This window comes from Bos grunniens, chromosome 9 (assembly GCF_055505025.1).
Source record: "Bos grunniens cultivar Pamir isolate PY7600 chromosome 9, Bosgru_T2T1.0, whole genome shotgun sequence".
Taxonomy (NCBI): domain Eukaryota; kingdom Metazoa; phylum Chordata; class Mammalia; order Artiodactyla; family Bovidae; genus Bos; species Bos grunniens.
This window is the reverse complement of record NC_141173.1, coordinates 99,152,643-99,176,304: the sequence shown is the minus strand read 5'-3', so window position 1 is coordinate 99,176,304 and position 23,662 is coordinate 99,152,643. Positions and strand designations below refer to the sequence as shown.

The 23,662-nt window shown below is 38.2% G+C and overlaps 2 protein-coding genes across 52 annotated transcripts in view; one reads left to right on the top strand and one right to left on the bottom strand.

Moving 5' to 3' along the window:
• PACRG (parkin coregulated) overlaps positions 1 to 18,213 on the bottom strand; it is a 531,317-nt gene extending 513,104 nt beyond the window's left edge. For both annotated transcript variants that reach the window (XM_086318664.1, XM_086318663.1), the window contains exon 1: positions 17,799 to 18,213. In XM_086318664.1, the coding sequence (XP_086174790.1) occupies positions 17,799 to 17,954 (156 nt within the window). In that variant the 5' untranslated portion in view covers positions 17,955 to 18,213. The remainder of the gene's footprint in view (positions 1 to 17,798) is intronic.
• A 197-nt stretch (positions 18,214 to 18,410) lies between these two features.
• PRKN (parkin RBR E3 ubiquitin protein ligase) overlaps positions 18,411 to 23,662 on the top strand; it is a 1,227,412-nt gene continuing 1,222,160 nt past the window's right edge. For all 50 annotated transcript variants that reach the window (XR_015133424.1, XR_015133426.1, XR_015133425.1 and 47 more), the window contains exon 1: positions 18,411 to 18,535. Coding sequence is in view for 5 of the 50 variants with exons in the window: in XM_086318619.1 (XP_086174745.1) it covers positions 18,529 to 18,535 (7 nt within the window). In the remaining 45 variants the exon portion in view is untranslated. The remainder of the gene's footprint in view (positions 18,536 to 23,662) is intronic.

Here is a 23,662-nt window from a genome sequence, read left to right as displayed (position 1 = left end):
AATATATTTAGTGGAGAAAATTATGAAAACTTTGTTTTCATAACCTAATGTAACAATACTTCAATAAAGCTCATACAATAACCATATATACTTTTGTGCCCGACTCTTTGCGACCCCGTGGACTGTAGCCCACCAGGCTCCTCCGTCCACGGGATTCTCCAGGCATGAATACTGGAGTGGGTTGCCATTTCCTTCTCCTAGGAATCTTCCCGACCCAGGGATCAAACCCAGGTCTCCCGCATTGCAGGTAGACACTTTAACTTCTGAGCCACCAGGGAAGCCCTCTATATAGTTTATACCATAGATAAATCAATGATGGATATTTTCAGATTATGAAATTGTGCTGTACACAGTGATACAGTTTACATTTATTAAAATAAGAAATAAACTATTTTTTGTCTTTCATTCTATGTACTATAAGGCCTAAAAGAACAAGCCTCATGTAGTAAACAGGCTTATACACGCTCTGTGAGCTCTTTTAAATGCCTCAAAGATGACAAGGATAAACTTATCATCCCATTAAGAACTTCATGTACCAACTAGGGGTAAGGCTGACATGATGTGGTTTTGAGCCTCTCTACTTCTTGACAGCTGGTGCAACTTGTCCACTACTAGGCATTTGACCAAGAGAGATAAACACACATACACACAAGCACTTGTACACCAGTGTTCATAGCAGCTGTTTTGAACAGCCTTACACTGGACACTACTCAGATGTTCACCAACAGTGAGTGCTTAAACTGTACTATCTTCATATGAATGTAATACTGCAAGCAATAAAACAGAATGAAGTATCAATATATGCAACAACATGGATGCCTCTTAAAGTAATTATGTTGACTGAAAAAGAAGCCAGGAAAAAAAAAGAAGTATATTCTGCATGGAAGTGTGAAAGTGTTAATCACTTAGTCGTGTCCAACTCTTTGGGACCCCACAGACTATAGCCTGTCAGGCTCCTCTGTCCATGAGATTTTCCAGGCAAGAATACTGGAGTGGGTAGCCATTCCCTTCTCCAGAGGATCTTTCTAACCCACGGATCAAACCCAGGTCTCTTGCATTGCAGGCAGATTTATATTCTGGATAAATAAATACAAACTCATCTATATGACAGAAAGCCAAGATAGGAAAATGAGAGAGAGGGAGTGATTGCAAAAGGATTGGGGTTAATGGACAAGTTTGCATGATTTTGATTGTTGTTGTATATGTGTGCCAAAATGCATTCACTTTTATACTTCATGTAGTTTATTGTTAGTACCACAATTTTGGTCTTTTAAGAAGAAATATTATTTACATATTTGAAATAACTGCATTAATTTAAAGTAAGAAAAAGTTATGAGGTAGAACTGAAGGAATGTGGGCCTGGGGTCAGATGGCGGAAGCAGGCATAGGTCAGTGACTGCTAAGCCCTGACAAGCTATTCTCATGAGTTGATAAAGTCATGAGATCAAGCTGACACTTGAGGAAATGATTTTCATTTTGTAAAGCAATTGACAACGGAAAGGAGATTAATGACTCTTCACCATAAACTGAATGTACGTTCTGAATTTGTTTTCCAGAATTTTAATATGTTTTAGCAGATACACTCCAATCTACTTTCATTACTGACAAAAGTCACTTGTTATTACTTGCAGATGACTGAACAGACGGAGGTGAGATCTATGGTTTCAAAGCAGAGTAAAACAAGATAGACCAATTATTTCACAGAACAGAATTATTTCACTGAACTTGTCTATATGAGCCTGACAGTGGTCGCAATTTTCTAGCCTGCTTAGCATCAGCACCCTAGAATGCTCTCCTCCCTTTAGCATCAGCACACTAGAATGCTCTCCACCCTTCGCAGAGGGCAAGGCCAGTCTGTGCTTTTCCAAACAGGCCACTAAGGGTTTAAGCATCTTTTTGGCTTCCCGGAGCCTTCTGCCTCCCATTACTAACCCTTTTTTTGCTTGGATCTTGGTTCACTTTCGAACTGTTAGGTTTGGATTTTGACTCAAACATTCGGCTCGCCTGAATCCTGTTAAGCCATCTCCTAGGTCTATCTCGTCTTAAGTTGTACCCAGCCTGATGATTCTGGGTTTGCCTGTGTTATCTCAAGAAAAACCCAGTGTTTGTCCTATGGAAGTCACTGCAAGTATCTCAATCCAATCCAACATACTCAATATATTGGTGCTGATTCTGGCCTTTGAGATGCTCCCGAGGTTTTTGATTCCTTTGGTTTTTAAAGGTTCTAATCTAAAACACCATTCCTGTGATTTTTGTATTGAAGTACCAAGTATTGATAAGTTTCACCATCAGTTCAAGCTCCCACATCAGTTCTAGCTTCCATTCACCTAAATAGAAGGCCAAATGTGACTTAGAGAAAGTCTTTTTTTTACCTATAAAAGGGAGGAGTTCTTATCAGGAAATCACTATATTCTTTCCGTAAGTGATAAATAGGAAGTAAACATATAACAGGTGTAGATGGACATTCACAGTCAAATTACTTTTACAAAATACTTAAACAAGAAATACAACTGATCATCTCGGATATCTAGAACACGGTGCAAAGTGTTGAGAGGTACAGGACCAGAGAATTACAAGACACTGGCCACTGAAGCCTGAAACTTGTAAAAGCTATACTTGACGAATTTATTATAAAACTTTAAAAATGAAAAAAGATGATTTTGTACATATGAATCCCTGTGAATGTGTGTATGATCTAGTATAGTAATAAGTAAATATGATATCATATACTCAAGAAATTCCAAAGAGAAATAAAGTATATACAGAGGCATCCTTCATTACTGCTTAAAAGTACTAACCTTTATTTTATACAAATGTTGCTGTTCTGTGTCAATAGTCACTATGTTATATAAATTCTAAATTCTAAATTGTAAATATATAATTATAAATTACAAATATATAATTTTAATTATAATTTATAATTTAATTCTAATTATAATATATATAATTTTAGAATTACAAAATACATATAATTATTATTAAATTCAAATAATATTTAATGTTCATGTGAAACCACCAAATAATTCTACTTAATTTTGAAATCAAGTTGTAGTTTTATCATGTAAAATAACTTTTATCATGTAAAATATCTTAAAATACAAAGTGCAAGACACATGAGATTTGGTAATGGATTTACTGCTTTTCTCAGGGACTATTTATTCATAGATAATTTGGTTTAGAATAGACAATCTGTGAAATATATTTCTCTGTGGATTCTGTTCTAACTAAAAACCACAAAAGGAAGGTAGCTAGCCACGATCTATCCTATATTCATTATTTTATTTGGCATTTATTATATAATCATATTTTTTCTATTCTGTGCTATAACAATGACATTAATTTGAATTGCTTTAGAAAGATACTTCTGAAATATAAATTATTTATATAACAATTATTATTTATAATAAATCAATTCACATCCTTTTCCCTATATGATAGTAACTTTGGTAAATAAGCAAATTCATGGATAATAATATCTGAAATTTTTGCTTAGGTTATGATTCTTAAATGTATATGGAAGACTTAAAAGTAAACGTCTGACCATAACACTTCTCTATGAGAGACCAACTGAATTATCTTAAACTTGCTTCAGAGTTGTTGTATCCCAAATATTCAATCTCAATGTCTTTTGCCTCACTTTCTAGGTCCTACAAGATCACTGGTCACCCTATGTATTAAACTTTGGTGTGCTTCGCACCCATAACATGGTCACTGTTTGCTGATCAGTAATGAGTCTGCACTGCCCCAAACCTCTGTTGTCAGTGTAACAGCGGGACTTTTAACTCTTAAGGGAATTACAGGGAGCAGAAGCAAAACCAATACATCTTCCTGAATCCTCTATCTAAAATCTCATTATAAGGACTTAAATGTGAAATACACACACTGAAATGTAAACACATATTTTTCAGAAAATAAAATAATTAAAATACTATAGACAGGTTCTGGTAGTCTAGATCCCTCGGTTACGTCATTTTCAGAACTGCAAAGCAGGAATTGGCTAGGTCCTCTGGCACGATTAAGGAGCAGCAAAACAATGGATCCTGACGTGGTTTTTCTCCATTATTTTCCGGTTCTTGTTTGTAACTTGTTTTCTTTTGTGTTTTTCTCCTTACTGATCAAAATTACAAGGGCCACAAACGTTTAATGATATAAATGGATTTTAGCGATTAGTTATGTTTTTCAAATCGTCAAAGAATTTAGGTAACCTAGGAAAAATTGCTGCCTCGTGGACTAATAAGTAGGAATACAGAATAAAACAGGAACAAATACCAAAACTTATTGCCTATTTCGAATTTGTTTTAAGATGGACCTAATCCTTATCACTCATAACATAACATTAAATAGTAACCATATTTTTACACAGATGTACTTTTTAATCTTCTGCTCTTAGACAAATCATTTGGAATTAACAATCCAAAATAAGTATAGACAAAAAAAGTCTTTTCTCAAGTTTCATAGAACATTTCTAGAAAGTGATCCTATTCTAGGCCAATAAATATCTTTAATAAATTTCAAACAGCTAAACCTGTAGAAACCAAAGTATAAAACCATGAAGCAACAAATCTACTAATAAAAAAATAATGATCAAAACATAATTATAAAGCCCCAACCAACAGGGAAAATAATCTCTCACAAACAACCACCATATAAAAGAGGAAAGCTAAACTAAAATTATATATCATTTTAATAATAAGACAAATACAGAAAAAGAAAATGCAAGAGTGGAAATAAGAAATCTGTTGTCAAAACCAAAAGAATTAGTATATAAATTCAAAAGACAGTATATGAAGAGAGAAACAAAGAGCATAATGAACCTTAAGGAAACCTAAACAAAGAAAAAGAGGGCATAAATTAGTAAATGAGGATATAATGAAGATATTAACAATATCTGTATGATATGATGACTACAGTTTTATTCAAAAGAATGTAGTGATGCTTTTGGGGAATAATTCGAGTGATTAAAAAAAATAAAAGGGGTTTGATATTTACAACCTTTTTTCTCTTTTAGATATTTTCTTCAAACTCTACATAATTTTTCATTTTTATAATGAAAATAATTTCTCAAATCCACACTATTAAAAGAAAAACATACTGAAATCCAATAAATTATTTTTTGCAGAATGAAAATGTAGTTCACATAATTAATTTTCTTCCTAAAGGAAAGTTTTACTTTAGTTTCTAGAAACATCATTTGTTCTAGCAGTAAATGTTCTAGCATCATTTATTCTTCCAGGAAGAAGGCCCCTCCTCCAGTCCCAAACGATCAGGGAAATTTAGCAGTCCCATCTCCCCACCTATCAGTGACTGAGTATCAGTATATCTTAAAATTCATATGTTAAAGGCCTAACCCCTAAGGTGATGGTGTTTGGAAATGAAGCCTTTAAGAGGTGACTAGGGTTAGATTACATCATGAGAGTGGGGACTCTAGGGTGGAATGAGCAAGTTAATAAGAGTATTGGAGAGTCTCTCTCTGCATGCCCAGAGGAGAGGACCATCTGTAAGCCAGGAGGAAGCTTTCCCCAAGAACTGAAATGGCCAGCACCTTGCTCTCAGACTTCCCACCCTCCAGAACTATGAGAAGTAAATGTCTGTTTTTAAAGTCCCCCCAGTCTGTGATATTTTTGTTATGTCAGACTGAGTTAAGACACTACCAAGGCATTAATACCTAGTTTTGGATAATAAAATATAAGAAATTTGTTATGGGTTATGGGGAAGGTTTCTTTTGCTTCCTGTTAAATGAAAGAGATGTCAATAGTTTATACTTGTTTTTTAAGCTGAACACTTCATAATTACATAATTTAAAAAAATATAAGAATGATTTAATATTAGAATGTCAGATGATATTAATGTTATATTAACAGTCATAGACTTAACAAGAAAAATCTTATGATCATCTCAATAAGTACAGAAAGTATCTTTCATAAAATTCAATACTACTCACAATTTTTTCAAAACCCTTAGCAAATTAAGAATGGATTATGATTGCCCCCAAATTATACTGTGCATCCAACATAATTTAATCAAAATCCCCCAAATAGTTTTTCTCTTTCAATTTACTCATCTGTCATATCACACAGATTTATTTGCATATATGAAAGAATCCTAACATCTCTGGGACAAACCCCACTTCGTCATGGTGCATGATCCTTGTAATGTGTTGCTGGATTCTGCTTGCTGGTATTTTCTTCAGGATTTTCGCATCTATGTTCATCAGTGATCCTGGCCTGATGAACGTATTTGTAGAGCACAGATAGAGACACAGACATAGAGAGTGGACTTTGAACACAGCGGGGGAAGGAGAGGGTGGGAAGAATTGAGAGCGTAGCACTGAAACGCATACATTATCATCATATGTCAAATAGATACCTACTGGGAAGCTGCTGTGTAATACAGAGAGCTCAGCACAGCACTCCGTGACAATCTGGAGGGTTGGGATTGGGTGGGGTTGGGAGGAAGTTCAAAAGGGAAAGGACCCATGTATACTTAATGGCTGATTCACATTATTATGAAAATGATTTTCATAAAACTTGACAACCTATTCTAAAATTATTATAGATGTTAAGAGACCAAGAATGTGAAATAGAATGAAAGCAATTTGGAGAATTCACCTTACTAAATATCAATATTTATGAAACTACAATGATTAAGACAATGTGAGTGGGATGCTGGCTTAGTAATAGATAAACAGGACAGACCAGACAGTTGCCAGGTACTGTTTATAAAAGGTACTGGATGGGTGTCTTGCTCCATATGGAACAGATCAAATTAAAGTCTTACTTGTCATCTCAAAAAATGATCTAGTGATGCAATTATAATCTGTATGTAAACATTTTATGAATAAAACGTGCAAAAAACCAATATATCAGGATCAAAAATACTTCTGAAATTAGGCACAAAATATACAAACAATAATGGGAGAAACTGATAAATATAAATACTTAAAATTAAATTTACAATTTCTGTTCATCGAAAAAATGCAAAAAAAAAAAGTATAATGACAAGCCACAGACTTGGAGCTAATAAGCTGGGTCCATATTTAGATTATATAAAGAACATCTATATATCAGTAAGAAAAGGACAGACAACCCAAAAGGAAAAGGGAGCAAGGCTAGAAACACGCACATCACTGAGGGAAAAAAGAAAAGAGATGAACAATGAAAAGAAAATGTATCAGTAGTCATCAAGGAAATGCAAAATTAAATCAAAACAAGATAGAATTTCATGCCCCTCAGATTGGCACCATTAGGAGAGACTGGCTTCACCAGTTTCTAAACATATCACTGAGTTACAATACTTTAAATTGATACATTGGTTAGAATTCTCTCTGAAATATCTGAGTATTATGTATAATTATACAACATATCAGCAGGGAATAACACTGCTTAATAAATGTCTGGAAAAATTGAATAGTATAATACTATGTCCCTGTAAGTTCTGAACCTCCGTGCGGTGCTGTGCTTAGTCGCTCAGTCGTGTCTGACTCTTTGTGACCCTGCAGTCTGTAGCCCACCGCAGCTCCTCTCTTCATGGGGAGTCACCAGGCAAGAATACTGGAGTGGATTGCCATATCCTTCTCCAGGGGATCTTCCCAACCCAGGGATCGAACTTAGGTCTGCCACACTGCAGGCGGATTCTTTACCAGCTGAGCCACAAGGGAATCCCAAGAATACTAGAGTGGGTAGCCTATCCCTTCTCCAGGGGATCTTCCTGACCCAGGAGTCAAACTGGGTTCTCCTGCATTGCAGGCAGATTCTTTATCAGCTGAGATACGAGGAAAGCCATCTGAACCACTGCTGCTGCTGCTGCTGCTGCTGCTGCTAAGTCGCTTCAGTCGTGTCCGACTCTGTGCGACCCCATAGACGGCAGCCCACCAGGCTCCCCTGTCCCTGGGATTCTCCAGGCAAGAACACTGGAGTGGGGTGCCATTGCCTTCTCCACTCTGAACCTTTACTAAACAATAAAATAATGCCTGACACAATTAGAACAGTTAAATTGAAAATGTGGAGTGTGGACCCAGAAATCAGGTGACTACAGGCGCGCAGTGCCTCAGTGATAAAGAATCCGCCTAATACAGAAGACAAGGGTTTGATCCCAGGGTAGGGAAGATCTCCTGGAGAAGGGAATGGTAATCCACTCCAGTATTCTTGCCTGGAGAATCCTATGGACAGAGGAGCCTGGGGGGTACAGGCCATGGGGTTACTAAGCATTGGACATGATTCAGCACACACACACACACACGTAATTACAATTTGCAATCTGTGAACCACAGCCTTAGATGTTTCCAATCCATTAATAATATGTATTATGAATGGGTATCAGAGGTACTGAGAGATTGCTTCCCCTCAACACACTGCAGGTGGGTAAGGTGGAAGGCAGGCAGGGCTGGTGTACTTAAAAGCCCCAGGCTATAAAGAGCAGCACAGATGCAGTCAAGCCTTGTTCGAGGGGTCTACATCAACCCTTCATCAGAGTCTTCAGATTCCAGAGAACTCCGATTCAGTGATTCTACTTCAGAACTTATATTTCAAAGAGATATTTAAAAGTATGGAAAAAAATATTTAGAAATATTAATTTTGTCATCATGTATAGCAGCAAAAACCGGAAAGCAACCTGAGTGAATGACTAAAGAAATCATGGCACATTCAGAGAACAGAATTTTATGAAGTCTTTTAAATGCTCAAGAGAAGTTTGTGATGACATGTAAAATATTAGCAAGTTAAAAAGAATCTTCAATTACACAACTTCATGTAAAGTATTATGTATGATACAAAGTAAATACGTAAGCTATATAGACACACGTGTATTATGTATTTATACTTTCATAAAGTCATATATACTTTGCTTATATAGTCTATAAAACATAAACAACTTAAAGAATTTTAGATATACACATAATGAATAGAATTTACGACATAATTCTTTGGGGAAAAGAAAGCATAAAATGAAGACTGAACACTGAGCGAGCAGGAAGCCGGGTCTGATTGGTCTCAGCCTTTTCCGACTGCCCCTAACTCTTCCCCTGGGTCCCCCTCACCTTTTATAGCTCACCAAACAAGATCCTCTTTGAGAAGCCTTTTCAGACCTAGCCTCTTTCAGGCCATTTGGCTCTTGAGGTCTCACAGCATCACACGCTTCCTCTCTGACACTTTACAAAATCAGCAGCTGTCTTGCTCCTGTCATAAAATGAACTGAGAACAACCAGAACTAAAATAAAGTCTACACTCTCCAGAAGGCACTGTGAATTCTGTTCTCAGGTCAGATCAGATCACCAAAAGTCTACACACATGTACCATGTGAGTTTGGTCTCATGCAAAACCCAGTTCCTCAAGATAGATTTTAATGTCACCTACCCCGCTCTTACACTGAACTCTGGTGAAACTGGTGAAACTGACCAGTGTATTTCATGTAAGAAATAAAAATGTAGGTATGGTGTGTTGCATGTATTTAAAATGCTACCAGGTGAATTTCCCTGAAAACTCCGTGTAGAGAAAGGCAGAATGCCTTACAGGGATTGACCAGCTACTTCTTCTGTGATAACGAAAAGTGTATAAGGTTCCCCTCTCAGCAGCAGATGCCAAGAAGCTCAGAAGGAAATCTGACCATCAATCAATAAATATACTGACCCTTATGAATGAAAAAATTGATCCCCCTTTTCTTAAGTTCAAGCTTTCTACTTTAATTACATTTTACTTCATTGTTTCACTATTGTTTCGTCTATTTTGTTTCTAATCACTCCAATTTACTTTCAAAGGCTTTTGTCTCAATGTATATGTATCTCATTATAAAGCTATTGAAACTGATTAGGAAAATATTATAAATAAATACATAAAAAGGCTGTTAATGATCATTTTTTTCTCAAAAACATATATTTTAAAAATAGAAGGGTGAAAGTCACCAATAAGAGAATGAAAAGGAAACTCACCAGTGGGGAAACTATACTTAAAATATATGTATTTGACAACTGCTTTATATCATTTGGATTGCCATGTCCTCCTCCAGGCATTATTATATCATTTAGAATAAAACATGAAGAATAAGGATCATTACAGATAAATACACCGAATAAAGCCAAAAGAAAAACAGGCAAAAGTATAGAAAGGCACTTCACAAAAGAGAATCAAATAGCCAATAAATAATTAAAAAGTTTTAAACTCCATTAGAGTAAAAATGAATATTAAATCACGGTAACATTACATACCCACTAGAATACCTAAAATACAAAATAAAATAGTAATTATTGATGATATTATAGAGCAAATGGTACTCTTATACAGAGCTGGCCAGGAGTTTAAATTTGAAAAATCAATTTAGAAAATAGTTTTAATATAGTTACTAAAGCAAATATATTCATACCCTAGGATGCAGTAACCTGGACATTCATAAATATACTCTCCAAAAATCTGTACTAGAAAGAAGAACAGAGCTGGAGGTATTATGCTCTCTGATTTCATACTAACTACAAAGCTACAATAATTAAAACAGTACAACACTGGTAAAAACAAAAACACATAGATACATGGAAAAAAATAGACTACCCAGAAAAAAACCTATACACTTATGGTCAATTAATCTACCACAAAGAAGGCAAGATGTACAATGGGGAAAAGACAGTCTCTTCAATAAGTGGTGCTTGGAAAACTGGACAGTTATATGCAGAAAAAAAATGAAATTAGCATATTTTCTTCCACATGTACAAAAATCAATTTAAAATGGCTTAAAGACCTAAATATAAGACTAGAAACCATACAATTCTACAAGAAAATATAGAAAATGTAACATTTGACATACATTACATAGAAAATGTAACATTTGACTTAGCATTATATTTTAGCAAACTTACCCAATTTAAAAATGGGCAAAACTGAATAGAGATTTTTCTGAAGAAGACATGCATATGGATGTTGAAAAGGGACATGAAAAGATGCTCAACATTGTTAATCATCATAAAAATGCAAATCAAAACCACAATTAGATATCATCTTATGCCTGTCAGACTGGTTATCATCTGAAAGACCATAAATAATTAGTGCTGATGAGGAAGTGGAGAAAGGAAAACTTGTATGCTGTTGGTGAAAATGTAAATTGGTGTAGCCCCTGTGGAAAACTGTGCAGAGATTCATCAAAGAACTAAATCTAGAAATACCATATGACCCCACAAGCCCATCCCTGAGGGTATATCTGAAGGAAATAAACATACTAACTCACGGTGTATAGTGACAGCAGCCATGAAATTAAAAGATGCTTGCTCCTTGGAAGAAAAACTATGACAAACCTAGGCAGCGTATTAAGAAGCAGAGACATCATTTTGCTGACAAATATCCATCTAGTCAAAGCTATAGTTTTTCCAGTAGTCATATATGGATGTGAGAGTTAGACCATAAAGAAGGCTGAGTGCTGAAGAATTTATGCTTTCAAATTGTGGTGTTGGAGAAGACTCTTAAGATTCCAATCCCAAAGAAAGGCAATGCCAAAGAATGCTCAGACTACCGCACAATTGCACTCGTCTCACATGCTAGTAAAGTAATGCTCAAAATTCTCCAAGCCAGGCTTCAGCAGTATGTGAACTGTGAACTTCCAGATGTTCAAGCTGGTTTTAGAAAAGGCAGAGGAACCAGAGATCAAACTGCCAACATCCGCTGGATCATGGAAAAATCAAGAGAGTTCCAAAAAACATCTATTTCTGCTTTATTGACTATGCCAAAGTCTTTGACTGTGTGGATCACCACAAACTGTGGCAAATTCTTAGAGATGGGAATAGCAGACCACCTGACTTGCCTCTTGAGAAACCTATATGCAGGTCAGGAAGCAACAGTTAGAGCTGGACATGGAACAACAGACTGGTTCCAACTAGGAAAAAGAGTACGTCAAGGCTGTATATTGTCACTGTGCTTATTTAACTTATATGCAGAGTACATCATGAGAAACACTGGGCTGGAGGAAACACAAGCTGGGATCAAGATTGCCAGGAGAAATATCAATAACCTCAGATATGCAGATGACATCACCCTTATGGCAGAAAGTGAAGAAGAACTAAAGAGCCTCTTGAAAGTGAAAGAGGAGTGTGAAAAAGTTGGCTTAAAGCTCAACATTCAGAAAACTAAGATCATGGCATCCAGTCCCATCACTTCATGGCAAATAGATGGGGAAACAGTGGCTGACTTTATTTTTCTGAGCTCCAAAATCACTGCAGATGGTGATTGCAGCCATGAAATTAAAAGACTCTTACACCTTGGAAGGAAAGATATGAGCAACCTAGACAGCATATTAAAAAGCAGAGACATAACTTTGCCAACAAAGGTCCATCGAGTCAAGGCTATAGTTTTTCCAGTGGTCATGTATGGATGTGAGAGTTGGACTATAAAGAAAGCTGAGCGCTGAAGAATTGATGCTTTTGAACTGTGGTGTTGGAGAAGACTCTTGTGAGTCCCTTGGACTGAAAGAAGATCCAACCAGTCCATCCTAAAGGAGATCAGCCCTGGGTGTTCATCGGAAGGACTGATGTTGAAGCTGAAACTCCAATACTTTGGCCACCTGATGCAAAGAGCTGACTCATTTGAAAACACCGTGATGCTGGGAAAGATTGAGGGCAGGAGGAGAAGGGGACAACAGAGGATGAGATATTTGGATGGCATCACCAACTCGATGGACATGGGTTTGGGTAGACTCTGGGAGTTGGTGATGGACAGGGAGGCCTGGCGTGCTGCGGTTCATGGGGTTGCAAAGAGTTGGACACGACTGAGCGATTAAACTGAATTGAACTTGCGATTCCCTTGGACAGCAAGGAGATCAAACCAGTCTATTGCTAAAGGAAATCAATTCTGAATATTCATCGGAAGGACTGATGCTGAAGCTGAAGCTCCAATAGTTTGGCCACCTGATGCAAAGAGCTGACTCATTAGAAAAGACCCTGATGCTAAGAAAGATTTAAGGCAAGAGGAGAAGGGGGAGACAGAGTAGAGATGGTTGGGTGGTATACTGACTCAGTGGACAAATGTTTGCACAGACCCAGGAAGACAGTGAAGGACAGGGAAGCCTGGTGTATTGCAGTCCATGGGGTCTCAAAGAGTTGGACATGACTTAGTGAGTGAATGACCCCAATGTTCATAGCTGAATTATTTACAGTTACCAAGATATGGAAGCAACCTAATTGTCCATCAATAGATGAATGGATTTTAAAAATGTGGTAGTATATACAAGAGATTACTATTTTGTTTAGTCATGTCTGACTCTTGCAACTTTATGAACTATAGAGCCCACCAGGCTCCTCTGTGCATGGAATTCTCCAGGCAAGAACACCGGAGTAGGTTGCCATTTCTTTCCCCAGGGGATTGTCCCAACCCAGGGACTGAACCCGCCTCTCCTGCACTGGCAGGCAGACTCTTTACTACTGAGCCATCAGAAAAGCCCACAATAGACCATTACTCAGCCATAAAAAAAGGATGAAATTTTGCCACTTGAAACAGCATGGATGGATCAGGAACATATTATGCTTAGCAAAATCAGCCAGACAGACAAAGACAAATACTGTCTGTTATCACATGGAATATTGTCTGTTACACATGGACTATAAGATATAAAACAAGCTAGTGAATAAAAAAAAGAAACTGACTCTCAGATATGGAGAACAAACCAGTCATTACCAGTGGGGAGAAGGAAGGGGAGAATGAGCAAGATAGAGGTAGGTGATTGAGAGCCACAGCTACTATGGATAAAGTAAGTGAACTACACGGGCTTACTGTATAGCACGGGGAATACAGCCAATATTTTAGAATAGTTATAAATGAAGTATGCTGCTGTTCAGTTGTGGTGTTCGACTCTTTGAGACCCCATGGACTGTAGCATGCCAGTATAATCTTTAAAAATTGTGAACCACTGTGCTGTACATCTGGAACTTATATAAAATGGTACATCAACTATACCTCAATTAAAAAATACTAGAATTTTCCTAGTAGCAGTATTTGTAAAAGTCTTGACCTAGAAGTCACAGAAATATTCATCAACAAACAAATGGATCCATAAATTATGTTATACTCCCCATGAAAATAATATAAAGAAATGCATAGGAAGGATCTATGATCATACGCAGTAACGTGGGTGGATTTCACAACAGTGACCCCACACCCCAGACAGAAGACAACCACACACTGCAGGATCCTTGAATACACGCACACATCTGCGGACAGCAGTTGGGATAAGATTAACTTGGGATGCATTTGGGCCGCTAAGCCACTAGAAAGGTCCTGAAGGGGTTCTGTGGTGTTGGTAAGGCTTCTTGATCTGGGTTCTGGCTACACCAGTATGTTTGGTTTAATATTTATCATGTGATGTGCGTGCATTTTCCACTTGCATGTTATGTATCCACCAAAGTCAATAAAAAAGTGATCAAGAGAGGACTGGCCTGAGTTAGAAAAATCTAGTATTACAGCATTCATTCCTTGAATTCATTCATTCTGCCATTTAAGAGATGACTCACAACAACAAAAAATTAAATTGTCAGATTTATATGGAAAGAAAAAAGGTCTTCTCTGCCTCCTCATAGGATTGCTAGGAAAGCAAAATATAATAGACATGTCTAGCCCTATTACATATTAAAGCATGCACAAAGCCACTATGATTAATATACATATAGCAGTGACAGATCATTCAAATTAAACAGGAAGATTTTTATATATAATTTTATATATAATTTATATATATAATTCAGTTTAACTACAAGTGAAAGTTAATGTAAACAACTGCTGATCAATTTGGAAAAATAAAATAAATTTATACCTTGCTTCTTAAACCAAAATGAATTAAGATGAAGCAAAGCTTTAAAATAAAACATTGAAATTTTAAGAGGACTAGTGATAAAAAAAGTTAAAAATGTCCCCATTATCTTAACTAGGAGAAACTTTTACTCTTGAGACCCCATGTATTGTAGCCTGCCAGGCTCCTCTATCCGTGGGATTTCCCGGGCAAAAATACTGGAGTGGGTTGCTGTTTCCTTCTCCAGGGGATCTTCCCAACCCAGGACTCCTGCATTGCAGGCAGACTCTTTCCCCACTGAACCACCAGGGAAGCCTCCTTTACTAAGCCAAGACACTTAAAACATTTCACAATGGACATGTATAATGTTAATAAGAAGCTAATTAAAAATGGCATTCTGTGATCTAACCCTATTCTATGGATTTAATTTCATCTCCCACTATTCTTATTTGCTTCCACCAAATTAAATTGCAACTCTTCCCTGTCTTGATTTTGCTTATGTTGTTCACTTTGTTCTAACACCCTTCTCCCTACACATCTACACACCCACATCCCTTCAGTCCTTAGGTAACAAATGATCACTGACTGTGCCACACACTGTTTTATGTGCTTTACATGTTTTATGCCATTTTAATTATCCATTCACATTCATTATTGTTTTGTAAATAATTCTGCATTCACATATATAGATTATAACTGTTTAAGCATTTGGGCTTGCACAGCCCACATGATCATATCTGTCTATGATCAAGCTTGTATTGCTGAAGCACCCTCAAAATACACTGGAAGTCTCCATATACCTCCTTAGGATACAGTTCTGTAAATCTTTTGTGGAGGTGCTCTGGAGTGAAGGCTTATTTAATTAGTGAGTACTGGAAAGAGGGAACTGATGGCAAGTCCTAACACTAGAAAAGTGATTTCTGGGTTCGCTTGTGGAACAAGGAGTTGGATTCACGAAAAGCTATGGATCAGCGTGTTATTTTCTGAACAGAAATAAACCTTAAGAAAGAAGGGTGTTTTGACTATATGCTTCCCAGGTGACTCAGTGGTAAAGAATCCACCTGCCAATGCAGGAGATGCAGGTTCAATCCCTGGGTTGGGAAGATTCCCTGGCCTAGGAAATGGCAGTCCACTCTAATATCCTTGCCTGGGAAATCCCAATAGACTATATAATGCAAAAGGGCCTATACTGCTGACATTTCAAGAGAAATGTTGAAATGTAAATATTGGATATGAAGAGGAAAGGTTGTATTTCTTGTACCATTGAAGTTAGGATATATAAAGTGTCCTTCTTTTGTCAAGACCTGTCCATTGTTGTTAGTGGCGGCTTTCCTTGGAGTTTTAAGGACTGGGGCTTTGTTTTGCTGATCACAAATCCCCAGAACTGTGCTTTGCAAGATCTTAGGTTTAGAAACAAACAAAATTATCATTGATTGAATGAATGGATGGATGGATGGACAATATTTTCATCTAACAATTATGCTTCCCACTAAATGAAGTGAAAGAATGACGCAGCCTCTTTAGAAGATCCCCGAGGAGACATTATTATTACACTAAGGGATTTTCCTTAAGTATATGGAGACAAGAAGATAATGTACCTCAAATAAGTTGTTCATAATTAAGGCTGCTTCATAATCAGTTTTTTGTGTTGTTGTTTGAGTCTTGTTACATTTGACAATACTGAAATATTTGATTTTCCAGAATTATGACTTTAGGTGAAAGGCTATGTTTCTAAAAAATAAACACGATTATACATATACTTTTTCTAAAAAAAAGAATCTGACCAATTTTGTACATGTCTTTGAAGAAAAATAACATTGGGAAAATCATTAAAATTATATATACTGAGTAGAAGGAAAAAAAAGAAATAATTAGCTTGAATGTTATGGTATTCTTTGTTGCTGATAAACTAATCATCTTGGCTCCCATGATCACCTATTTACAAGATATACTCACAGTTACAACAAGTAGAAAGTTTTAGTCTATTTCTGGGAATAATTATTGCAATGCAACTGACACACATTCCAATAATCAGAATTTCATTTTGTGTAGCGATGTGGGAATCTGGCCTCTGGGTCTAAAGCTGATCTACTTCATTTGCATATTTTAAGGATGTAGTTTAGGAATAATGTATTAAGTTTGCAACATTTATGTGAAACAAATAATGTGACACTGGAAAGCAATGCTCTTCATTCAACATATGAGTTGCTACACAATAAGTCAGATCCTCCGAAACCTGGTGTAGCACACATTTAAAGCTTTTTTTTTTTTTAACTGTCATGTATATACTGAAACCTTCCATGTGCAGTTTAAACATTCCCCCCCTAAATTATTGAGAATAATGGATTTTTACTACCACAAAACAATAGAAATGAAATATGAATTGTATTAATAGTCAGAAGTACTAGCATCAAATCTTGGAAATTTTAAAATTAAAAGTTTAAAAGATCTATTTGGAAACAGACTTCTTATTAAGTTGCTTCTCAGTACTTTAACATGCATTTTTGTGAGAATCTTCTTAGAAAAAATGCTAGGATATTCTTATAATGTCTAGGTTGAATTGATAAAATTTCTTACTGTTAATGAGTTTAGGTTCCCAGCTGTACATCAGAAATGTTAAATTTTGCAAGGGAGTTCATGATTTCTAAGCCCTCTTCTTCTATTAAGGCGCTTTTCTCAGTGAGGCTAGTTTAGGAATCAATAAGTAAAGGGGATCTTTCTTTGTGTATATAGCTGAAGGATAAATTCAGGTGGTCTAGAGTTATTCTAAGGTGCTAGTTATTCTAAGCACCTTCCTAATAACCCGGAGTTATTAGGAAGGTGCTTAGAAACGGGCACAGTACATCAGTTGCCCGGGACCCCTTCTTAACATCCTAGCCTGGACCTCCACACTCTGTTGGGTACCGTCTGCTACTGGCCGAATAAATTGCCATTTTGGGCGAAGACCACCCAGGACATGGGCTCAGAATCCATCCTAGGGCCAGCCAGTCTCTGCAACCTGGGGTCCCCTGGCTGGGAGCGAGTGCCTTCGATTCGGGAAGATCACTTACGACTGAGTTTTTCATCATGGCTTTGACTGTGAAGCCCTCAGAAACCAGGGAGTGAGGCTGGTGCACCGGGAGCGGCTGCTGTGCCAGGAGCTTGGTCCTCGTCGGCAGCTTGGCTGGGCATTTGTTTAAGCTCAGGGTCTCTTTTTCTGCCACCATCTTCCTAGAAAATGTCTTGTTCTCATACAACGTGTAGTAAAAGAGTCAGTGAGATTTATGGATGTGAGGAGGTCGGGGGAAAAAAATGGAAAAAGGCGCGTTAATGGTAGAAATTCAACCCCTTCGTAGCAGTGGTCGATCCAGATGTTTGGCAGCTCCTAGGTGCCGGGAGTTGAGGGGAGGGGAGGGGCGGGAAGAGGGCAGGGCCGAGGCCAGAGCTGCCACGAGCTTCCAAAGGCAACCTTCCCGGTTGCTAAGCGACGCGTCAACACTGAGGCTGGATGGCCCCGCCTCCCGGTGACGTACATATTTCCTGGGCCTCAGGCCGGAAGGGCGGGCGGCGGGTGGCGACCGACCCGAGGCAGTACTTAACGAGTGAAAACTACGACTCCCAGAAGGCTGCGGGCGGCACGCCGTTCGCGCGTGCGCGTTCCGAGGGCCGGGGCGCCGGGGGGAAGAGGGGGAGGGGCGTCCCGAACGATTTAACCCCGGAGCGCCGCTCGTGTGAGGCGCAGGTGGGCGCCCGGGTGCGAGTGGGACCCTGCTCGCCTGGCGGGCCGCCTGCCCAGTGGCCATGATAGGTACGTGGGTACCTGCCAGGTACAGCGTCTCTGCGCCGCGCCGCCCCGCCCGGCGGGGACCACCCCCCCCCCCGTGGGTGCCGGCTGTCAGTGGCGGGTGGCGGTGTCCGCGCTCCCCTCAGCCCGCGCCGCCGGCTCCCCGAGAAGACGTGTGTGTCTCTGTCCCAAGCCCCGCCCGCGCCCGCCTTGCCAGGCTTCCCCCCGGAGACGCCTTCGCACGGGGGGCCCTTGAGGAGAAGGCTGAGTCCTGCGGGCCCTGGGCGAGCGCACCGCCCGCTCCAGCGCGGGCGTCCGTGGGGAAGCCCTTCTTCCCGCGCCAACTCCGGGCGCCTTGGGGGGCTGTCTTCCCCCTGAGGACGGAGGGACCCACGCTGTCCGGGGAGCTCTTGAAGGGAAACCCTAGCGAAGCGCTAAATTGGTAGACCGGTGCCTGGTGATGGTGCTTGAGGTCAAAACAAATTCCCGCAGGTGGATTTGAACTTCTTTCGCTCTTGAATTTTTGTCTTCTAGATAATCTCTTTGGAGGTCTGAGATGAAAGAATAATTAATAGTGAATGATAGCAAGGAGTAAAACTTCCAGCATAATGAATTTACGATTCATTATGCAAAAACCTTATCTCTCTCTCTCTCTCTATATGTGTATATATATATACAGAATGACCTAGCTGCATTTTTGTGAATAAAGCTTTGGAGGTGGCTGTTAGAATTGCTTGTAAACACTGTAGTGAAGAAGACTGGAAAAGTCCCCCTTTTCCAGGATTGTTAAGCCAAAAATTAAAGGTTTATCTCTGAAAATTAGTGGAAATGTACTGTGTGATTACAAAACATTACTCCTTGGGGAGTTTATTATGACAGATTTCCTCTAGACTGTGTGTTAATTGGTTTGGTGAGTTTTTTGGGGGGTAGAGGGAATTACTCTTGACTGGGTGTGCTTAAAGCACTTTTGATTGCCTCAATGATGGAAGGTGATTTTTAAAAAGTATGTAAGTTTTTACATACTGATAAACTCTTCTTACATCAGTTAGTTATTAGACTAATGTTAAAATCGGAAACGTTCTATCCAACACTAGGAGGAATATGCCAGCTAACTGACACCGTTTGCAACAATGTAAAACCTAAGGATGTTGTCCAGTTTTTCCTACTTTTCTAACATGATGTGGTTTCTGATGAATGGGTTATCTAATTAAGAAAAATATATAACTTTTTGTGAATATTTTGAGCCTTTTTAGGTGACAATTACACAAGATTCATTTTCTAACACAAATCTAAACTAAATCAGAAAAATATGAAAATTTCCAAAATTCATGCTGTCCATATTTTACAGGGAAAAAATAGTCTACACCTTGTCTTGAAGACAGTTGTACGGATTTTAATTCAACATAATCTGATACGTGGATAATTCTAAAAGAAATAAATTTACAGTAAACCTATATAGGGGCTTCCCCAGTGGTACTAAGTGGTAAAGAACCCGACTCTCTGTGCAGGAGGAGATATAAGAGACACAGGTTCTATCCGTGGCTTGGGAAGGTCTCCTGGAGGAGGGCATGGAAACTCACTCCAGTATTCATGCCTGGAGAATCCCATGGACAAAGGAGCCTGGTGGGCTACAGTCCATATGGTCGCAAAGAGTTGGATACGACTGCAGCAACCTAGCACCCACACATGCAAAGCTATGTAAAGGCAAGAATTTAAGATCTAAAAGCCATCAGTTAATTCTGACTTGTTCTCTAACAGATGATTATATAAATAATTTTGTTTGAATGAACTATATTTAGGCAGTTTAGTTTGGGGTTTAGGGACACAGGAAGGAAGATTCGACATTTATTCGTAACTGGTAGTGCCATGGAGAATATAAGGTGGTGTCTAAAGTGCTGTTTCTCATACTCCAGCTATTGCTTTACCCAGTGCAAATAAGTATAACATAAATAATTAAATCCATGTACTCTCCTGAGAAAAATACTTCATGTGTTAAAACCATGTGGATAATGTACAATATATTACTCTGTACTCAACTAGTTGCATTGCCTAATTCTGTCAGTGGGTATATTGTAATAAAAATCTTAATTTTGGACTTGGTTATGTTGAATAATGCCAAAGGTAAGTGAAAGTGGGAGCAATTGAAGGAAGGTCTTGAAGTGTTGTGTTTCCATTTCTGATTAAACTTTGGAGCCAGGAAAGGCATTATAGTCTATATCCAGTGATGTACAGAAGATTAAAAATATACACTAATATATATCTATGGGGATGATTTTATTTTTTGTTTAAAGACATGTGTGCTACTCAGGTGGTGCTAGTGGTAAACAATCTGCCTGCCAATGCAGGGGACACAGGAGATGCGGGCTCGATCCCTGGGTCAGGAAGAATCCCCGCAGGAGGAAATGGGGGTGCGTGGGGGACCCCCACGGCAATTGATTTTCTCATTACCAATAAAATTATCTTCCTTTACCTTCTCAAAACTCAAGATTCTTTCTTGTCACAGAGACTGTTTCAAAAGTACTACATGTCCCAGTTAGATTATTACTAATATGTTTAATGCCCTGACTCAGATAGCTACAGAAACAACTTAAGTAGGTGAAAAATTATTTTTTTTTGAGGAATATGGAGAGGACTTTAAGATAATATAAACCAGAATAAAAAGCTTAAGAAAATTCAACTAAGAATAAAATATAAATTTTGGCATTTCTCTTAAAATTATATTTCACCCTTTTAAAATTAACAATGTTTTGTGTTTAAAACTGAGTTTTAATAGTGGCATTTGTGGTATCCTATATGTCTGTTGTATTGAACTAGATTTAGGTATTTCAGTAGTATCAGATGCATTCATGTACACCTAGTACAGGAGTGTGGCGTGCTAAGTCACTTCAGTCCTATCCGACTCTTTGTGGCCCCATGGACTGTAGCCCTCCAGGCTCCTCTGTCCATGGGATTCTCCAGGCAGGAATACTGGAGTCAGTTGCCCTGCTGTCCTCCAGGGGATCTTCCTGACCCAGGATTTGAATCCAGGTCTCCTTGGATCCTGCAGTGCAGGTGGGTTCTTTACCACTGAGCCACCAGGGAAGCCCTAAAGTACATGGAAATACATATATATAATTATGTTGCCAATATTGAAATTCAGACTCAATGTCTTAAAAATGATTTTTAGTGATCAAAAAAAAAAATAATTCGAACAACCTTTTTTGTACTTTAACTTAACATCTCTTAGAAAACTTATGAATCTGCGTGTGCAGATCGACCCTAGTTATTCCTGTCTAGTATTTAATGGATGTACATAAATTCTGTAGATAGCCTCCAATAAATGAGCATACAGTAGGTTTACAGATAGTTGCTATCATTAGGAGTGTTTGTGTCCATATGACTTTATTTGCATATGTAAGCTTATATGTAAAGTAAAACTATTACAATCTCTGAGTGGATTTTCTAGTTAAAAGGTTTGTAGAGGGACTTCCGTGGTGGTCCAGTGGCTAAGACTCCGCATTCCCAGTGCAGGGTGCCTGGGTTCCATCCCTGGTCAAGGAACTAAATCTCACACGCGGTATGCCTCAGTGAAGACCAAGGATCCCACGTGCCGCACTGAAACCCAGCACAGCCAAATAAATAAGTACATATAAAAAAGAAAGATTCGTAGATTGTGAATTTTGCTAGGTATTTCCAAATTGTTTAAAAGAAATCACCGTTTTACACTTCTGTCCACCATAGCAAGGCAGCAAAGAGCTATCCTACTCCTGTGAGCTGGAGAAATGACAAAAAGACATCCTCCCCAGAACTGACCCAGCTTTCCACAGCAAAGCACCTACGGGGTTTGCCCTCTCTCGCTGCCTCGTCCCCACCCTAAACTTACTGCCTTTAAACAGTACACGAAGTGCCCAACTGTCCGTGTGTCCCTGCCCGCACCAACAGCATTTGTGCGTGTCCACATTCCCCCCGTGTAGCGTAAAATATTATTGCCTTTCTGATAGATGAGAAACAATATATTTTAATTTTTCAAATGAATTTAAGAAGAAAACCCCTTCACTTCTCACTTTATCGTGCTTTATTTCCATGAAAGCAGATTCAGTAATTGAGTATCTACTGTGTGCCCAGTACTGTTCTGGGTGCCAGGGGTACATGAGTTAACAAAAAAATAGAGGAAAAAAGCCATCATGAATGTACGGTCTAACTGTACTGTTTGACCACAAGTCTGCATATTAGTTTCAAAGCTTGTATATAGTGAATTTTAAAGCCTCAGAATTTATATTTCAGTTAAATATACTGTGTATTGTCTCTTGCTTTGCCATTTCAATAATTTTAGATGAGAAGCAACCCTACATCTCAGTCCCCAAAGTAGGCTGAAAGCTGTTGATGATGATGTACAATTGTGTCACAAAAAAAGTTCTCCATTTTTGCATAGATTTCTTGTAATTATGTACAGTTCTTCTTTGGTTCCAAAGACTCCAAAATGATGACTCTGTGCCCTTTTCAACTTTGGAACTATTTCTAAGGGTTTTTTGAAGTCTGCATTTTTTTTTTTTTAAACCTCCTGGCTTCATTGCTTGAAAATGATTCAGTGAAAGCCCTTTGTATTAAGATATGCAAATCCATTTCTACCTCCAAACCTCTTTGAAAATTCAGAAAAAAAAGGTCTTACTTGATAGTGTTTCATATTCATGAAAACCATTTCAGTGCAGAATACTTTATTCTGTTAGTTTTTATTTTTTTGATCAATGGAAATTGTTTCTTACCTGCTGTTTCTTCAGCTGTTAATTGTGGTCCATTGCTTATATAGTGTTTCTGTTTTAATTTGAATTTAATGAGCTCATTTTAAATGCTTCTTTGTAGTAATCTGAATGGCTCCTCTCTTAAGTTTTGTGATATTAAAGACATTGATTTATGTTGCAGCTCACCTTCCAGGCTTATTTACTTATATGCTTGGCCCATGTATTGAGACCACCTTAGGACATTTGTATTTTTAAGAGTATTGATGAGTTCTTGATGATTTATCGAGTTGACTCTTACTGTAAGATTTGAATAGGGTTCCCCATAAAGGATAACATTAGAGACTTGAGCATCAGAGAGAGAAAAATCTCTATATACAGTATATACAAACCTTCCCTGTCCCTTAAACCCCCACCCTTATCAAATTAGGAGAGG